A 20,821-nucleotide genomic window follows, 5' to 3' on the forward strand; every position below is an offset into this window, starting at 1 on the left:
GATAGTTCAGTAAATAATTTTGCTTCCAAAAGGACATTCATACATCTAGCTATTCTGCATAACCCAAATAGTATCATATGGAAAAAGTCTTAAAATACATACCTGTACAGAGCTGAACAGATGCCAACTTAATGTTCACAGGCACAGGGCTGGACATACCTGATGCATTCAGTCTAATTATCTTACCCAGCACGCACAGATTAAAGTATGGAAGTAAGACAAAATATTTCTGGCACTCATAACTGTGCCGAGGGCTTGATTCCTTAATGCTGCAGCTTTGGAAGTGGTTCTTATGCCTGTCGTCACCTTTCTATCAAATGGCATCAAAGTGCTGGATGGAATATAGTCCCATAAAATTTTAATTGAGATATTTTTGGGTGATCTACCATAATAATTTTGCAAGTATAGATTAATTATATATTTATAAGTCCAGTGCTGATGCTACAGAGGGCCAGGGGGCAGTTTGCTATTGCTTTCAGTAAGCTAGGTCTGTGGGCTAAATACTGGCCTCTTTTCCATGTGTACCATCTCCTAAAAGACATAGGGTTGTACACATGAAAATGAAAGTAGAATTTGTTGCTGTGAAATTAATTTTTATCATTTGCTTTCTGAAACATCTTATTTAGAAATAAGGGTTTCTGTGGGGATTGAATTGATTCTGGAGGACACATGATTTTGCAGTTGTGTCTCTTCCTTTGTCCAAACTCATGTGGTACAGCATGCAACAAATTCTGTTAGCTACTTCTTAGAGCTAGCAGGCCTTCTGAAGTTATTGCTTAAAGGTTTTTGTTTTATTTGTTGATGATTTTGGAAAGTTAAAGTAAGTACTCTAAACCTGAAAGAATTGTTGAAGCCAAAGACAAGGCTACAGGGAAGGGCCTTGTGACTGTTAATTTTGGTTGTTTTGGTTTGATTCCAGCTGTGGCTGGAACAGAACTTCAACATGGTGTTGCTCTTTCAGGCACACTTTGAACAACCCCTCCACTCTCTTATTCTTTTAGTTTGCCTTTTCATCAGACATAGCATTAGTTTAGACTGAAGAACCTTGTTTCAGTTGTCAGCTGTAGGTTTTATATATTCTGTACCTTATAGGGAACTTTCTACAGACATTCACAGAGATGGCATCTACTAATAGTGCTAGATAAAGCAGTTTGAGCTCAGAGCTTTTTCAAGACATGCTGGAAAGAGTGGGTACTCATAGATTATGATTTTTTTTTCCCCTGTAAAGCATATTACTCTTTTTGTTCCCTAGAGATTTTTTGTTCCCTACCTTGAATCAGTAGGCTGTAATTGTAATAATTATATAGTTTGACTACATAAAAGTAGCTAAAATTATAGTTTAACAAGACATTTTTCATCTCTCAAATGTAAACACCTTTATAGGATTAATTTTTAATCTTTGAATAAGCATATTAGCTTATATGCAGATTTATACTATATATCTGCAATGAATTTAGGGGCTATACAAGCACAGAATTCTTGCATATCCACGGGAATCTGATCACTAGTGACAATTTTGGAGTGATCTTCACATTTGGTAAGTCACTTCCAAACCACATGCACTCTAAATTCCTTTGACTTTGGTAAAGTGAATAGCCACAACCTCTCTGCTCACAGATGCTTTGCTCAGGATGTTTTTTGCACCTTGCTGAATACATGTTCATGTGATTTGCTTTGGGTTTACAGACTGCTGGCAAGTAAGGTAGTGGTGACTCAGTTGACTACTCTGTAGTTCTGATAGATTTATTTTACATGCCCTCACTGCTGAATATCAGGGTGCTGCAAGAAGGTGCTCAACTATACTGGAAAAAGATTTTGTTTGGGGCTGTGAAAAATATCTTCAATTTGGATATATTTTTAGTAGCAAAATTAATAGATATTTAAAATTCCCTGAGCTACTTCTTTGATCTGTCTGTCAGCTTGACATGAATAGAACTTACACTTTTGTGCTTATGCCTACTATCTTTTTTGCTTCTTTTCTTGCAAATCAGGTTGAGTTAATGCATTAAGAGTCACAAAAGCTTTTGGGAGTCCCTTGGCATTTATGTGATTAAAATAACATTGAGTTTAAATGCAGTGTTGCTGTTAGAAACTGTGATGTTTGAAAACAAGGCTTAGCTATTAAATCAGTTTTCCGTAAATAGATACAAGAACTTAATTTTCTTTTTAAAATGTTTAGAAAATTAGTGTGGATGTTGGTTATTTTGGAATGAAATCCTGACTCTTTGTTGCTCCTCAAAAATAAATTTGAAATGAATATGACAGTGAAGAGATGACTGTGCATTTTTTCCTTGAAATTAGAATTTAAAAACGTCACTGGCCAGTTGTCCCTATCTCTTCTCTCAATGTGTTTTTGCCTCCAGAGTTACAGAACTTGAAAAAGTTCTGATATCCTTTCAGCCCCAGGAGGCTGCACCCCTTTCTGATGATACAGCCTCCCCTCATCAGTAGACACATAAGGAGTTTCGCAGCTGATCATGTACACAAGGAGCTCATACCCCTCCTTGGCTAAGGTGACACGGGAGGCTCAGTGGCTCTCCTGCATCACTCCCTGCAGTACAACTGTCATAATTACCAGGCAGTAATTGGCCTGGCAATTAGTGGGGACACAGCCTGCTTCAGGGGAGCAACATCAGGAGAAGCACCACAGGAGCCTGGTGCCTTCCCCACGTCTGTCAGGGAGGACAGGACACCAGGGGTCTGTCTCTGGGCTGGCCAAGGGTACTTTCTAAAGAGGCCTCACAGCTCACAGTAATTAATTGTGACAGAGGACTGGCACAGGGCAGTGGTTCAGTAAACTCCCTGCTTGTAAAAGCGAGGGTTGCCTGTACTGTGATTAGTTGCTTCACCTTTGTGACTTGATAATCTGTGGATTTACTTAGCTGCTCTGTCAAAAGCTTCTCCCAGGATAAGTGGAAGAGAATCCTGTGCCAGTTTTCCCTTTTGTGGTTTCCTTGGAGCATTGCAGCAATTTCAAAAGGATGAACTCTGCGTCCCCAGCCTGAGGAGTATTTCATGTGGTGCTACAAGTTTATGCTTTCTCTTCTGAGTTCCCTGCTTAGCAAGCCTGCTGTGGAGAGGAAGATGGCCTTTTTAGAGAAGGACAAAAAATGCTGGACTGGTGCTGAGGTCTACAGGTAACTGGTAAATGTGTCCTGAGGACTGAGCTAGGCTTCTGTGAGATTCTGGCTCTGGATGCTGGGGGAAGGAAAGCGTCTGAGGTGGGTCTTGTCTCTTCTCTACATATTCTTCTAAGCAAGGCAGTTGACAATTTGGGCTAACAGTCCTAGGGTCAATGACCCATAAAATGAGTATGCTGTCAGGCAAAGGACAGACAAATGATCTCTGTATGTGTATTTGTTTCAATTTTTCTCTCACTTCTGTGATGCCTCCTGTTCAAGTCCCTGGCTCTTTGCTGGAGGAGTCATACTCTCCAAGCTGTAGCATAAGCCACAAGGCTGAGGACAACACTGTGGGGTGCTAGCCCCTGCCCCTGTAGCCTAGCAAATAGGGGCCATTCTTGCTTTGATAGGTTATATTAAAACCAAGTCCTCATCTATAAGAATAGCAGGAAAAAGAGGTGTAAAATAGGAATGGAAAAGCCATAAAGACATTCCCTGCTTGCAGCCTGTAAATTTTGAAGGATCTTAATGAACCAAGTATGGCATATGAGGCAGCATAGACTGAAGAATGCTTGGACAGCAGTGATATGTTTACTCACCTTTTTTTTTTTTTTAATTTGCCTTTCAGAGGATCCCGTCTCTTGTAGTCCCAGCTAACATGTCAAAAAACCTCACTGTCCCTGTTATGTTACCTCTGTGAAATCTCTGGATGACTGAAATTTGAATCAACAGCTTGAAAAAGAATTGAGGGAATACTCACATCAGCTAAAATAGGGAGCACTGAACATGAATTTGTGTTATATGCTGTAAAATAAAGTGGAAAGGAAATGGCTCATTATTGCACATCATTTTTTCTTAATAACTCCACATGAAATTAATAAACCTTAAACCCCCAGGTTTTAGAAGTTGTTCTAGGTAAGAGTCAAATGACAGGGAAGGGCAAATAGGAAGGGCAAAGCATTAGGGCTTCAATGACTTATGTTTAACAATAATCTAAGCAGCAGTTTCTAGTTTCAGTGGTCTCATTCTCTTAGCTGCATATTAAGCTTCAGCACTGTTTAGTTAATAATGTTGAAAAAGCTAGGAGTTCTTTTTCTGGCAGTGTTGAGCAAGTGTGCTTTTTGGGCCACTGATTTTTTGCACCATCTCTGTGACCACTAGCTTGGGTGGAAAGGAACTCCTGCCTTGCCAGGAAACACCAGACTTTCTGAGTAAGTGATTCTTCACCTCCAAAGTGGTCCAGGGTTTTTGACCAAGATAAAACGAGTGGGCTGGACAGAAATTATCTTTGCACAGAGAAAACCTGAGTTCAGATTACTCTGAAGTAATTCAAACATGGAGTGGGATATTATGTGACTTTAGTTATGTGGGAATGAACTTCTTTTGCAACAGCAGAAAAATCCCAAAGTGCTTCTCTCTGCTTGCTCTTTGGAGTAGGAAGAGGGCCTCCTTCATGTGAGAATGAACAGCAGAAATATTCTCTCAAAAGAATATTATCCCATTATCCTAATAACTAAACTAAGAGAATATATCCTACTAACAAAGTTGCTAGTTGGAGTTTTCTCCAGGTCTTATTCTTGAAGTCATATTGCACCTGCAAGGCTGGCAGCTGCCATGCACATTATCTGGTCTTGGCTGGGCTCCCCAGTGTTGGACATAGAGTGTTACCTCCTTACCTGAGCTGCTTGAGGGATGTTTTCTGCTCCCTAACAAATGGATGATGATAATTTTCTTTTGCTTACCATTATGAGTTTTTCTGCAGAAACTCCTGAAAAAACAAGCATAATTTCAAAATAGTCATGAGGGGTTAAGTTCCCCCTGAGCTCACTATAGGCTATGCTTTCTCTGAGTATATCAAGCCATGCATTAAAGGAATTTGCATGTAGTGGTACTGTGTGCTAAGACTGTCAACAGAAATGTGAAGGCTGGTGTGTGCCTATCCCGGAGTGCTCTAATGAGCAGCACCACATCTACTCAAACTATTGTTTATAAAGAGATTGTTCCAAGCATTCACCCTTAGTGAAAGGTCTGAATGTGAAGAAGAGAGATGAGGGGAAAAAGGAATCTATTGTTATATATATTCACTTTGAAATCCCGGAAGGAAACCTCATTTCACTGAGCCTAAATGCTTTTCAAAGTGGCAGACTAAACAATATTACTGGAGAAGATAAATCTGAAGAATTAAACTTTGTTGTTTTCTTTTATTTAGAAATGCTGTTGGTTGTGAATAGGGTCCCTGTCTTTGTTAGAGGTAGGTGAATCATCTGTAATGAGGCTTGGCTATCGAATTTTACTCCTTCTCTGCTTTTGATCTATTCACAAGCTCATCATGAGATTTATTTGTTGTTCAAAAATCTCCCTGCATTTCTACTCAATAATGTTCCCGCATGAATAGCTGTCAAATAGCTGGTATTGCTTGAGGTCTGGATCCCAACACTGGGCTGTATTGGCTAGTTGCCTGGGTTACCTGTGTTCCATCTATCTGTTTCTTGTAGTAGAGCATTCCTGATACTACTCAACAGACTGTGAATTTTGAATAATTCAGTCAAATGTGAAATGCCAGCTGGGTTTTGGGTTTTTTGTGACTATTGATGTTTTTGAGATTGAAAAATAAGCAACTATTCAAAAATTTATTTACACCAGCTCTGAATGAAGAAAGAAAGCACAAGTTAGAGTCACAGTTATTTCTGAGTTGAGAGTTGCTTGCAATTTGAACACTTTTTACAGGTGGAATGAAAATACTTTTATTTCATTAATTCTTAGGATTAATTTCTAACAATGGGGTTTTTTAAATCCTTTCAATGGTTTATAATTATTTATTTATGAGATAGTTACATCTATATGAGAGATTTAATCTCTAGGTGAATATTTTTAGAGCTAAAATACCAAAGGACTCCTAAAAAAAGAGGAATTAATCCTTGCATATTATGAACATATTACATGCATTTGAATTGAGTGGTCCATTCAAGTATCCTTTGAAATGTGAAATCCAGTAGAAACAAGGTAAATATATTTTCTTAAGGATATTTATTTGGCACTGGTCTTTCAAGTACTTACATATATTAATAGTTGTATTGTCTTCATGACAACTGATTTTATGTACATATAAACTGATTGTTTGTGCTACTGCACATCATCTTGGGGCTGTAGGCCCATGGCATTGGCAGTTCATATAGTGGTGAGTCTTCTGGCCATGTACCAGGATTGCAGTCATGCAATTACACAAGCTGTCATTCTTCCCCCCTTGTGGCAGGGAGCACAAGTGAATCAGCTCTTGACATGCTTGGTGTTCTCAGGACTCATCCTGACAACATTTTCATAAGGTTTTTCAGAGGACAGATAAAATCTCATGCTATACATTGTGCTGAAAATTGCCAGCTGAACACAAGTACCGGTCTCCAGCTATACCATAAGTAAATTAAGTAAAGTAGAATGGCTTGAAAGGCCTTTTTATGAACAAGTCAGATTTTCTACTACTGACTCTGTGACACTAGGGCTCAACACCATGCACAAGCTCTTTGCGGAGGTCCCAGGAGGGAGATTCTCAAATGCAAAATGATGTGGTGTGAGAAGAGATTTTCAAAGGCTTAGAAACCAGACAGGTGAGGAGAATTGAGTCTATCAGACCTTTTTTCCTGCCTTTGAAAATATCTAAGCACACTCAAATAACGATTTTTTCTGTTAGCTGTCATAGCTGTCACTGATTTTTTCTTTTTCTTATGGTAGTCCAGTTTATAATGCAGGGCAGTATCTGAATGTAAAGAAGAGACACTGAATTTACTCTGGAAACCAGGTTTGGGGTTTGCCAGGGCTTGATGTTCTCTATATTTTTCCTATCAATAGCAGGATAACTGATCTGACTCCTGAAATCACACATACACTTGGCCAGACAAGTACCCCAGTATCTGGTCTCTGACACAGGCGATTGCAGACGTCTGCAGGACAGTGTATGTCAAAAGCCATGCGGTGGTATTTTCCTGATGTACTGCTTTGCTTGCCAATTACTTTTGATTCAAGGGCTCTGAAGGAAGAAATCTGCTATATTAGTATTTTATAGCCCTTAACTGGATTTTCTTCCATGCACCTGTTGAATAATTTTTGAACCCATTAGATAATGTTTCATGAGCATGACTGTAAAGTATCTTTCATATATTTTTGAATAAATAAGAGAAATAGAATAAAATGATACAGAAGACAGTCTTGTGCTCCTGCCACAGTCTTGATTGATGTCGCTTGGTATAAAAATTATTTCTAATTCCTCATTTGGCATTTTGATTCTTCATCTCGTTTTGTTGGTTTGACTAACAGAGCAGCATTTTACTGCAAGGCTCTTTGAGATTTGTACAATAGGGAAAGCCACTGTTCCTACTTCAAGAGCCTATCTATAGGTTGTGTATAGGAAATACACACTTCACCCCAAAGGTGAGGTGGAAATGAAAGTAAAGGCAGATAACCAGATATTGCTTGTAAAGGAACCAAATATCTGGGGCCATAGGGAGCATGCCAGACACATGTCCAAGGTTTCAAATCAGAGCAGGAGAGCGTGGATGCCCCTGTTTGTGCCTGCATTCACCAGCTTACATGTAACAGCAGTGTAATAATCAACTTTGTCATCAGGTGAGGCTTCGAAAGATGTTTCATCTCAAGAGCCACTGCTTTGTTCAGTCACTCCCACCCCAGTGCACTTATCCTGTGTGTAATACAGAGTATCACCACTGTGGTTTACCATACAAAGGGATGCATTTACTAGGGTATCTATGTTTCTGGTCCGTAAAAAGTGTCGCTATATAGTTAATATTTAAACTCCTCATCAGTATGCCTCGATGTTTTTAGGCTTGAGAACACAACTTACCGAAGCCTGCAGACTCTAGAGCACTGAGCCACCTTTGCGTGTCTGAGTGGGGTTTGGGGGTCGTGCATTGCTGACTAACGATCTGAAGATGGCAGCATTGGGTGAGCTTTGCGCTTTCTTGGCTGAGCAGGGCTCTCATAAATGCAAAATTGTAGTTGTTACATGTGGCAAATTCATAAATCAGCTTTTAATTTGAAAGGCTTTTCTTCATGCCATAGTCTGATACCACATGTTAGTAGTAGGCAGACATGTTGCCATTTATGTTTTCTTTTAGTTAGTTATAGTGAGAGTACAAGTCTTATAAATCCTAAAGATTGGCTCTCCCCAGCAAGCGCGAGCTCATGAATATGACTTCCTTTTATAACAGTAACAATTATAATAATTTTTGAGCTAATGTAAAAGAAGCTCCCTCTTTATGTACTGTCTATTCATCAAGGAGGAAGTGGGATCGAGTTCTACCTGTCTGGTGGGCAGGATGCTGTTCACCCTGGGCAGCAGGGATTGCTCTCTCCGGTGCCTGTGTTAGCTCTCTGCCTTCTGCACGTTCCAGCCCCCGGAGTGCACATCCTCAGAGTGGAGAACGTGTCTCCTTTTCTCTTCAGGCCCTATGGATTGCTAAGTGGGCATTTGACTTTCTCCTGGGAGCAGCATTACATTGGTTTGGTCTTCTTCAGCCTAAGAGAGGCCAACAGTAAAGGTGCCTCACATATGGGGACAGAGTGCTGCTCCTATAGGTCTGAAACATACAAACATCGGGCTGCTTTTTAGCTGCTGTTGGTTTTAAGAATGAGAATGACCATGATCACTGTGTTTTATCAGGAGACAAATCCTGCTGTATGTCTGTCAGAATGTTAATGTTCACATCATAAGAACTACAATAGGTTCCTGATAGATTCCTTTAAGGAGCCTCGAGGAGGAGGAGGACAAATTCAAAGATACTAGGATGTAAGTGCAAAGATGAGTAATTTCCGACAGTGTCAGCATGCACACATCTAGAACTGTGGCCTACTGATAGTTCTGGCAAAATATTTAAGACAGGGAAAACGAAGTTTGTACTCTTTGTGATAGATGCCTTTGTCATTTTGTGTACCTGGCTGTTTGTCCCGGGGGTATTTTGGAAACCAGTTGTCTTGCCTGCCTGCTAAGTGGTGACATTAGCTGTGGATGTATTGATAAATTTTATGCCAGCTTGGTTTACCTGAGTCAATAGCAAAACCAGAGATGGAAATAAGATTTTTTTGGTTTTGTTTCTTTGTTTTGTTTTGTTTGATGATGTTGTGCTTTCACCTCCCTTTATGGCTATCTGTGCATTTGACTACTGTGATGGAATCAGACTTGAGACACTTGAAGTCTCTGCCACTGTTCCTTCTCAGCTGACTGAGCAGGTTTGGATCAGACATGGGGCTCATGTTTTTACTTATTTTTTATTATACCCTTCTGCATAGTGCTATGCTTTATGAATCACTAGCTCTACAGAAACTTTTATGAGACTAAGAAATTAATAATTTCTGAATTTCTGAAGATTTGTTGAACTTAAGAGAACTGTTAATGTCTGGTCTTCTACATTTAATATGCTACCCAGTCTAGAAGAGTTGGGAGTTAAGGAGGAATTGAACGGAAAAAACAACATTGTACTAGAATTTATTCTGAAGTTACTTAGAAAAATTAAAATTTTATACAAAATGTTGGGTAATTTCTTATCCAAAATTCATATCTCTTGCAAAGACATGTAATTCTTCTAGGTTCAGTGGAGTTATGCCCTTTGCACAAAAACTGAAATTATCAGATAGTGTAATAAACACAAACATATAGGGATATGTGTATATATATGTGCAAAAATTTTGTATAATTTAGAACTCAACTTCCTAAAATCTTCACATATAGAAAAAGTTACTATTTAAGCTCAACTGTTTGATCTAATATGTAAAAGCATGTGATGTGTTGTCACAAAACCAAAGTAAAGCTCAGTACCACAAGAAGAGAAGTGACTGTGATCTTTTGCATTTAGTGGACAGTGGGCTGTCAGTGCTTCTTATGATCTTCCTAAGATTTAACTTCATTAGGTGGGTACAACAAAGTTAGATACAATACTGTTATGCTGATTTAACACATCTCTTTTCACAGCTTGTCATCAGTTTTACAGGTCAGATATGCTACCTGATTGAATGTAGACCTAAAAAACGATTGTTACTGTTCAAGTGAATTAATTGGTCAAGTGAATTCATTTGACTGAATTTAATTTTCTTTCTGTAATTTAAGAAGCCAAATGCCATATTTGTTCTTATTTATGACAGAGTAAAATCTAGTGAAGACTAAGCCCTCGATTCAAGGAGGCTCTTAAGCACATACATATAAGTAAATTCATTCTAACTCAAGACAGCTCTTAAGTGTGTTGCAGAGTTTCAAGTGATATCATCTTGAGTTTAAAACTGAGTGCTCTGAAATACATTTTAGAGATCTTCAGATTTAGACAGTTAGACTAACTACCTAGCAGGATTTTATTTTAAGGTATCTGATTTATTTCTGAAGGTTTCAAAAATCTCTGTAGGTTACTATCAGCACCTTTAATACCTAAAAATGACCTTGCTTGTCTGTTCCTAACTGGCCATTCCTGTGAACTGCTTGGGTACCCAGACAAAGAACAAAATCTCAAATTTTTGTGCAAAGCTTCCTTTCTGCTGAACATGACATTTAAAATACTTTACAGCAATAATATACTTTATATGAGATTATATTCAAAGTAGGTAATTCTAAAGAAGTGGGACAGGCGAGTGAATATGGTACTGATTGTTATTGCTGCAGTTCCTGTTTGCAACTATACTATTTGTATCTGAATATCTGTGTATTTTGCAGTGCTATTTCTTTACAATTGAATTTGGCCTGTGCAAGCAAGAAGGACAACTGCGTGCTTATGGGGCAGGACTTCTGTCTTCTATTGGAGAGTTAAAGGTATGTACCCTTAAAGCATAGTAAATTTTTAATCTTAACGAAATAATGGTTGAATATAAATATATTGACTTTAAAATAAAAGTTAAAATTCTCAAGATAAAAAGCTTGTATTTAAAATATGGTATTGACCTAAAAGCTTTGTTTGAAATATCAGCTGGCACTTGAAGCATGAAATGGACTTGTAAGGCCCAAAGTACCAAAGCAACTATAAACTAAAAAACTGATTTCTGTTTGAATTTTCATTTCTTGTCAAAGGAGGCTCAAGGGTTCTAACAGGTAAGAGTGCCTTGGGCTTTAACAGCTTTGTTTGGATGAGGAGCACATATTTTTAAGACCCACAAAAAAATGTTAGAAATCAGACACGATTATGTTCTTAGTAATCCAGTGTACTTTATATAATTGATTCATAATTGATATGAAAAGAACAACATTCATTAAGGTCTTGTTTCAGTAGATTAATCACATTGAAAATTAAGGAAGGCATATAAACTCACATGGAACTTGCCTGTGTGATAAATACATAGAGCCCTATTCTTTTAAGGGTGAAAGTGTCTAACCTTGCATGGTGTGAGTAGTTGAAGTGGATAATTTATTGCCTCTTTTAATGCCTAGAAAACATGGGGAAAGGCAAAAGGTATTTTGTCACAGCTGTAGTATTTTGGGACATAATACATCTGTCTGTTAGCAAGAGGGGAGGGAAGGGTAAAGAGAAGGATGAGTACTATCTTCAGAGACCCAGATGAGCTCTTGGTGGCTTTGCAGGTAAACATTTGGATTTAGTAAGATACGGAAGAGTATTAAAAACTATTTTGGAATATATCTGTTGTTTATTTGTGTTTGAACACCTTCCCGCCCTCCTGGGCTGGCTTTCAGTGAGCTACCTGGCATTTCAATAGGAGTATCTCAGTCCCTTTTTGCTGTTTGTTTTACCTGTAACTGTGAATATTTGTGGTGAAGCTCATTAGTAAAACTGCTATACTTTCAACAAAAAAATGTTGAAGAAAATTACCTTCTCCAGTGTTTTTTCTTTGATTGCATTAGAGTTGCTCTCAGTTCTGTGCATACTTCAGCCACAGAAGAATTCTGTATCTGTCTGGCAATATTTTATATTCACAGTGCAAAGATGGTTGAGTGAAAAGAGATGAAGATGTCCCACTTGTTTTCCTTTGGCTCAGCAACATTCAGTACCAAGCCCCAAACTCTGAAGGATTCAGTAAAGAATCAGGCCTTTTATTCAAACTAACAGTTAAGGTCTCTAGGTGATGACCCTGAAAATACCTACCATATCATTTACAAAATCTAAGGGCATAAAAAAGAGGAAATGAATAGTCAAGAACATAATAAATCTTCTACCATCAGTATTGCAAACAAATACATTATTCTTGTCAAGTCTGCATATTTGGTACCACACATTTGTGACCCCAGATCTGTGTTCTTTGCTCAGCAGTAAACTCAAAGTATAAATGCAAAGAATAATTCTTTTACAAAGCAACACTAAAAGCTAAATAATCTGCACATTAATGGACTGTATTGATCTGCTACAGTGTTATGGCCAGATATATATCATAATAATTTTTCCATAAGTCAATAATATGATATACTTTTCTTTTATACTACATATATATTTTGTAGATATGATGTCAGAAGGGACTGCTAGATCATCTGATTTGACCTCTTGTCATATCATAAGATACTAAATTTCACCAGATCTTGCATATACCGAACTTAAGTTAGAAATTTCAGTTACTGAGAAACTAAGCACTTTTGTGCTGCGGGAACAGAACAGCACCATACCACAAGCAGACATAGTCTCCATGAAGGGACTGATAAGGTGAAAAATATTCAAGTCTGTGGAAGTGTGCTCCAGGGTAGAAAAGAAGGTAAAAGTTAAGGAAAAAAAATGCAAAAAACTACTAAGTTTTTCAATAAAATGACCATGAGAGAAGCTGTTTCTAGACCACAATGCTGGCATGAATGTGCTTCTTGTCAGCAGGATATTATCAGGGAGGTGCTTAGGAAGGAGAATATGTGGGCACCCATGACTTTGGTGCACAGCCTTGCATGAAGCCATCGTCACTCTCTACTGTTTCTTGGGAAAGCAGTCTCCCTCCTAGCACTTACCGGGAGGGCAAATTTCTTCCTTGACCTGAGGAAGGTCATTCTAATGGACTGTTGTTGAGATCCTGATTGTAACTGAAATCCTTATTGATAGCAGCAATTGCTCTGCAAATGATGAGAGCAATGCTGCCTATTTCAGTGGTGAGTGGGGATGAATAAATAGGAGACTCAGATTGCATGGCCGTGACACGTCCCCCTCACGTGTGCAACACTCGTACTTCTCATGGGCATCAGAGTGAAGATGTCCTTTCAGAAATAACTTCTGCCATACTTTAGATGGGGATGGCTGTGGCCCACAGAATTTCAAATTCTTTTGTATCCCTGCCGCTAGGAAGGCAGATCTTGAAATGCTGAGTTTTGCTACCTTGACTTTAGAGTCATAGAATAGTTTAGGTTGGAAAAGTTCTCTAAGATGATAAAGTTCAATTGTTAACCGGCCCTGCCAGATATACTACTAGGTCATGTCCTCAAGTTCCATAATCACACATCAGTTAAATCCCTCCAGGGATGGTAATTCAACCACTTTCCTGGGCAGCCTACTCCAATGTTTGGCAACCATTTGAGTGAATAAAGTTTTCCTAATATCCAATCTAAACCTCCTCTGACACAACTTGAAGTCATTTCAACTTCTCCTGTCACTTGTCACTTGGAAGAAGAAACCAACCCCCACCTGTCTATAATCTTGTAGGTAACTGTAGAGATTGAAAAGGTCTTCCTTGAGTTCCCTTTTCTCCAGGCTAAACAAACCCAGTTTCATCAGCTGCTCCTCATCATTGTGCTCTAGACCCTTCCCTAGCTCCACTGCCCTTCTCTGGACACCCTCCAGAACCTCAATGTCTTTGTTTTAGTGAGAGGCCCAAAACTGGACAGGAACTTGAGGTATGGCTTCACCAGTGCTGAGGGACAATCCCTGCTCTGTTGCTGCTGGCCACACTATTGCTGATACAGACCAGGATGCCATTGGCCTGCTTTGCCACCAGGGCACACTGCTGGCTCCTGGTCAGCTGCTGTTGACCGGCACCCTCAGGTCCTTTTCTGATGTGCCACTTTCCAGCCACTCTTCCCCCAGCCTGCAGCACTGCTTGGGGTTGATGGCACCCAAGAGCAGAATCTGGCACTTGGCCTTGTTAAACCTCAACAACTGGCCCCAGTCCATCGATCCATCCTGTCCAGATCCCTCTGCAGAGCCTTCTTGTTCTCCATCAGAACAATGCTCCTGCCCAAATAGGTATTCTATTCAAATTTACTGAGGGTGCCCTTGAGACTGCACAGGCATTTTTTATTAATATGCTTTTGTGAGCAAGAAGAAAAGCCTTTCTCCAACTTCTGTCCCTATCAGCTCTCTTTTCAATGCAGCAGTATGCACAGAAAATAAAATGGTGGCAAACTTTATGTATAATTTGTATAAATTTCTAGAAATTCATGACTCTATTTGCAGGGTAGAAATGGTGAGCAATATTTGGGCTGTTTGGAGGAATGAATGGCTTGTTCAGTCATCCCTGTTTTTGTATTACACTGCTACACTTCACAAATCTAGTCAACAGCTCTAGTAACAAATAACTGTAAAAGCTAGAGAAATGTGTGCGTCAGCCTATCAATATAGGATTCCCTTGAAATCTTTTTCCCCACTCAGTATTTAGACCTAAAATTTCAGACAATGAAAAATGCATCTCCTTATGTGCATGCTCTGAAAGCATAAAGTAAAAAAAAAAATTAAAAGCACAACAAAATAAGGAGAAAGAGAAGATTAAAAATGAAGCCTGGGAGGAATCGAATAATACAGTAACTAGTTATAAAATGTTCTGCCTAATATAGTCAGGTTAACTCTAGCTAACACTATTACACTGTATATATTTGGGGCTTAGAGATAAGGAGGAAATAATGTACATTTCAATTATTAAAACTGTTTCTAAAAAGCAGTTCAAATGTCTTTGGAAGCTTTAATCCTTTTAATTTGTGTGATGCTCTCTTGAACTCTTTCATTAAAGGAGTCTCCTATAACTTCAGCTGGCTGCAGATCAAGTCATACATCCCTGTTAAATGCTTCTATATTGAACAGAGAGGTAGACTTAAAATCTCTCCCTGTAAATTTTAAAAGTAAAATACAGTATCCAATTGTATTATTTTGTTTTAATAATCATTCAAGAAGTGCCAGCATTAGACTTTATAACCAAGAAGATTCAAATGCAAATTTTGGCTCTGTTTCCTGAAGAGGATGAAGAAAACAACTCCTGGATCCCAGATACTCATTTTAAGAATCTTTGAATAGAGAGATTTTCTGTATTTTCTAGGCAATATTTAAAATTACACTGTTGAACAAAATTTTCTGGTAATATCAGAACATTTTCAGATTCACAGCTTATTTTGTAGACAAGAAGGAAAACATTTAAGAGCATGTTTTTCAAGACTGTGTACTTCCCCTGGGAAAACAAGGTGATAAAATCAGTACTGGCACACACACAACTTCTCACCTGTGTTCCTATTCTGACCTCCTGTACTTCTCAAACAGTGCAGTATTTTTAACTCATCTCAAGTTTTCCCCTTGCTAGCTGCAGATTTTACTTTTTGGGTTTTGTTTCATTTATTTTCTTTCTCAAAATTGAAAAGCTCTGAGTTGTATTATTGCAATCCATTTTTATACTCATAGGAGGAATTACAAGACCAAACTCTTTTTTCATCTGTCAGTGATAGTGGTCACTTAGGAAATGATTCACAGTTGTAAATGCCTGGTGCCATCTGACATGCCCTAGTATTTCTGACCAGCTTCCTCTTCAGAAACGTGTAAAAGTCTTCTTCAAATCCTGTGCTGTATCTTCCATTCTCTGTACAATGCATCAGACAGCCTAGGCCTTAGAGACCTGTGGTTAGATGCCTCAATCATTCTTTTAACCTTTCATCTGGCAGGGAGTGGAGGCATTTCTTTATTGTTATGTTTATTTTCAGTACAAATGATTGTCTAATCCTTAACCTGTTCGATACTGCTGTTTTCCTGAGAATCAGTGATGATCGATTTTGAAGTTTCACTCCAAATTCTTATTTCTTGAACTGAGGTTTCACCAATAGTTTTATTAGCATTACCAGTACAGTCTGTATGAATGGGCCATTAGAGACAGTTATCACAGATCCACAAGACAGTGAGATGCCCTGTTTTACCAAAAGCTAATTTCCATATGAGTGCTAGCTCTAACATCTCATTGGAGGTGGATAACATAGAGATTTCTCATGGAGAAATATGTATTAGGTACTTACTCATTTGACTTCACTAAAGAACTGAATGTCCAACCAAACCATAAGTGAATAACATGTATTAAAAAAATACTGTCCAGAATCTGAAAGCTTTTGGACTCACCAGATATTTCTTTTTTTGTTGTTCTTGAGATTATGTACTTCATAATGTTGACAGTGCCAAGGACCTGCAGTTTACAGCACTGTAAAATTTCTGATAAATGCTCTGGTCAGCTTTGAGTCTGTCCTGACCATTCTAGTTCACATTAGATAGTTTATGGTCTTTCTGAAGGTTTGTCTGCAGGTTCAGTTGCTGAACTCTGGCATTGCTGGTGTCAGCATGTCAACTCAGTGGCACGTTACAGATGCCAGGCTGTGGAACTTGAAAACACCATCCAGACTTGAAAAGATGGAAACTTTGCTTTGGTAGCCATGACAATTCCTGCATCTAAGAGCCAGAAGAACTTCTGGAGGGGAGACAGGTATCTTGGGTAGGAATTCACAAGAATTCACACTTTTTGTTCCCAAACTGAAATCCTAAGAATAACTGATCTGTTGTTGCCTAATTTTGAAGGCATGTCTGAATACTTTACCCTTGGTTTCCAGGGTGCACATGTGCTGCTGTCTTCATGTTCCACTCTCTGCAGAGTTCCTTTGTGAAGCAGCAGCTCTGTTCATGTATAACTAAACTGGGATCATTTCAGAAAGAATGAGTCATTTCATATGGATAACCTGAGAGGAATAACTAGAAAGGCTTTCTCAGAGGACATCTGAGGACATTTAAATCCTCTGATAGAGGGATTTAAACTCTCTCCTTTTATGAAATTAGGGCTCAGTGAGCAGAGCAGTTGTTCACAATGCAGAAGCCACAGGCTGGATCCCTTCTCACCGCTGGTAACTTCAGACCCAAGGACTAGGCCTGGCCCAACAGAGGCCATTACTAAGTAGAGAAGTTGACAGTATCCCCCTTTCCATTGAACCTTTCACAGTACAGGAAAGAATCTATCAGCCAGAACTAGTCAGTTCCTATGAAATCATGGCCTGTATCATAATCTTGATTCCCTGCATGGAATCAACCTCACTCAGCCCACTCCAAGTTTTGAAGTACAAAGGCATCTTAAGAGGAGATTTTTATCCTCCCAGGGAATATATTATAATTTCAAGTGAAAATAGGTAAATTCATTTTGACAGAAGGAGGTAAATGCCTTAATTTATAAGCATTTAACCACAACATGGTTCTGCAAAGAGAACGTGACAACAGGGATATAGGCAGGGGCCTAATAAGGTGAGCCTGTTCCTGCAGTCTGTCTAGAAGAGGATGATGGTTGAGAGACCATTTTTAATATATGTTTTCAAACCTGTTAAACTGATGGCTGGCTAGAAACAGCAAACCTTATGAGAAGGAAAAGATACATGTACTAAAGCAAGTTAATTCCCTGACATTTTAAGATTCCATGCATTAATTTTTCATGTATTTATTTCTGGAGAGAGAGGAGGTGGGAGGAAGAGGCTCTTGTTCCAGTTTTCTGTCCTGTTATTTGGAGACTTCAGGTTGAGATCTAGTATGATATTTTCAGAGCCTTTCACAGGGATTTAGGAATGAGCATAAGCAAGAGCAAGGATAAAAGTTGTGGTGAACACCTTAAGGTTAATACTTTACTCCACTATGAAGAATGTCCATGCACATAGAAAGTAAAGAAATCAGAGGCACCTTCAGACCTCAGAGATCTGCTTCCTCCCTGTCATTTCTTTATGCTTTTCATTCACATCTTCACTCTGTATAGATATCAGGGGACTAAAGAAGGTTGAAAGGTGACCTAAATATGCTCTGCTTCCTCACCTTATAATTCTGTAACAGAGCACTGACAATGAAAATATGTGTGCTCTAGAAGATGAGGTAGATCCAAAAGCCAACACAAGTATTCAAGTTGAAAGGGGAGCTAGAAAATGTTGTCCTGGAAAATGTTTAAGTACCTGATTTTCAGTTCTGCTAGAGACTTGTGCAAGTCATGTAAAGAGAAAGGCTAATCAGAAATCTCTGCTCTGCGTAGCAGCATTTGCTGTATCTGCCCAATGTCTCCTCTGTACTTATCTATATCTGTTTAGTTATTTTCTCTTTGCAGTACCTAGTGAAGCATTGTTGCTCAGGTTGTGTGGCAGAAGAATAATGCAGTTCATTGTCTTGCAGTACATTGCTATTATTTAATGTGTTTTCAGACATGTAGTTTCACTTTCACTGTCAGCAAAATAGCATATGATTTTGACCTGAAAATGTAAAGTACAGGTTACATGAATGGTTTAGTCAGACCCAATTTACCCACCAAGACAAAAATGAATTCTGTTAGTTAAATGAGATTTTGAGGACATACATATTTGTAATTGTATAGATAGCTTTTCAAAAATGGTTATTTGATGATTTTCCTTTTTCCATCTGAACATATACATCTGTATGTGTTCATGGCAAGTGCATTTCTAATATCCTCTTTATTATTTAATTATTATGGGGAAAAACCATTTCGCATAGTAAGAGCTTTTTAAACAGCAAATTCTGATTCGCTGTTAAAACGGAAAAAACACGGTTGTAAAACAAGACGGGCTACCAATTAGTGAGAAACATACAGGACAGTGATATAAAAGCTGTATATATGAACAGCTGATGTAGATACACTGCAATATCAAAATCCAGTTTAACAGATCCTGTGGTGTATTTTGCAGCATGCTCTCTCTGACAAGGCCAATGTGAAAACATTCGATCCAAAGACAACCTGTTTGCAAGAATGCCTTATCACTACTTTCCAGGAAGTTTACTTTGTTTCAGAGAGTTTTGAAGAGGCCAAAGAAAAGATGAGGTAAATTATTTTCCCTGACTCAAAAATCTAATTTTCTCTTCTTTAGTGATTGAGGGAAAAAAAAAAGTAAGTTAATTTTCTTTTTTTTTCCTTCCAGAGACTTCGCCAAATCAATCAATCGTCCCTTCTCTGTGTATTTCAATCCATATACACAAAGCATTGAGATTCTGAAGGATACCAGGAGTATAGAAAATGTTGTCCAGGACCTCCGCAGTGATCTAAACACTGTATGTGATGCTTTAAGTAAAATGAACAGATATTTAGGGATTTGATATGTTTGGCACTGTGATTTGCTGTCAGTTGCTCTGTATGTAGCCAGTTACATCACATGAGATGGCGAATTTATCAGAACCATCAGTTTTCCCTTTACAGCTTGGCCTGCGGCTTGCATCATTGTGTAGCTCTGTCTGACTGTAATGTGCAGAAAAACCAAGGCAATGCTAATTTGTAAATGAAACATGGAATGTGGCAGAATATAGTCATCAATTCTTCAGCACAATGTCATGTACAAGTATACCATTAAAAACTTTCCTGGCAACAGTTTGGTTTCCATAAAATGATTCACTTCAATGTATAAGAAATGGTGCTGCTGATTTCATTACGTCTGAGTTTATTTCTTCATTATCTCTTCCCTTCCATAAGAATCCAGAAAAAAAATGGTTTGCAGCATTTTAATTTTCTTTGTAAGAAAACATTATTTCTTTCTCTAGTGGTAAAGGTATTGCTTTGCCATATATGTTATGGAACTTAGTGTCTCTTGTGACTGAACAATACAATTTATATACCAGTAGGTATCAGAGATCAGGAAGGATATGTATTGGTACTAAAAGGTCTGTGAAGATTATACATTACAGGAACCCACAACTGACAAATGTCCAGTATGGCTGAACAATTGCACCACAGTAATAAAAGGAAACCTCTGACAGTTCATGTAGAAAGGTAGTTGTAGTTCACACGTGTTACCTGTGGCAGTCCTGAGAGCGCTTCCTCTGAGGATGCAATCTGGAAATAAAAGAGGAAGCACTTGTTTTAATTTCATTGTTACATGTGAATCCGAAGTCCTTCTACATCCTTGTATGTATTCTACATTCCCTTGTGTCTTGAACTTACTCCTCTTGTATTTCAGGCATAATTTGCCTTTCCTCATTATTCCACGTTCAGCCTTGGCTTGGCCATGCTTGACTGGGTCTACACCGTGCCAGTATCAGAACATATAAAAGGGTGAATATGGAAGTTGTTATTTAATTATAGTTGAGATGATTTTCAGTTACTAGAATATTTGTGGAGTGATTAAATCATAGAGACACCCAAGCTGCCTTGCTTGTATCAGATGGATGCAGGTAATGCCTGACTTAATAAAATCTAAGCTGGCAAGCTCTGACAGAAGTACAAGCTCTGTCTGGGGAGCACAGTGCAGAAATATTTGAGCCGGCTCTTATCTGGAAGTAATAATTATGCATGTCTTTCCTTTATCTGGGTTTTTCTAGTCTCCTATTAGCCAAGATAATGGAGAGTTGACTATATTGTGTGGACCCTTCTTAATGGAAACCACATGGCTTATGCAGATCATGTCAATAAGGGTGAAAGTGTCACAGCTTGTCTACATATATGGAAAACAGGTATCTATTGAAGCTGCTCTCCCAGCTGAAAGAGTCGTGCAGAGACTCTTAAGTATTGCTAGCAATTTCAGCATAAAAAAGGCACCA

General features: G+C 38.5%; 1 protein-coding gene across 1 annotated transcript in view; it reads left to right on the forward strand.

The window, feature by feature from the left end:
* TPH2 (tryptophan hydroxylase 2) overlaps nt 1-20,064 on the forward strand; it is a 50,735-nt gene extending 30,671 nt beyond the window's left edge. Inside the window, exons 9-11 of the mRNA XM_015628234.3 lie at nt 10,828-10,923; nt 18,982-19,115; nt 19,213-20,064. Coding sequence (XP_015483720.1) covers nt 10,828-10,923; nt 18,982-19,115; nt 19,213-19,387 — 405 coding nt within the window. The 3' untranslated portion in view covers nt 19,388-20,064. The remainder of the gene's footprint in view (nt 1-10,827; nt 10,924-18,981; nt 19,116-19,212) is intronic.
* Nucleotides 20,065-20,821: the final 757 nt, after the last annotated feature.

The sequence above is a fragment of the Parus major genome, chromosome 1A (genome assembly GCF_001522545.3).
Source record: "Parus major isolate Abel chromosome 1A, Parus_major1.1, whole genome shotgun sequence".
In the NCBI taxonomy this organism is placed as follows: domain Eukaryota; kingdom Metazoa; phylum Chordata; class Aves; order Passeriformes; family Paridae; genus Parus; species Parus major.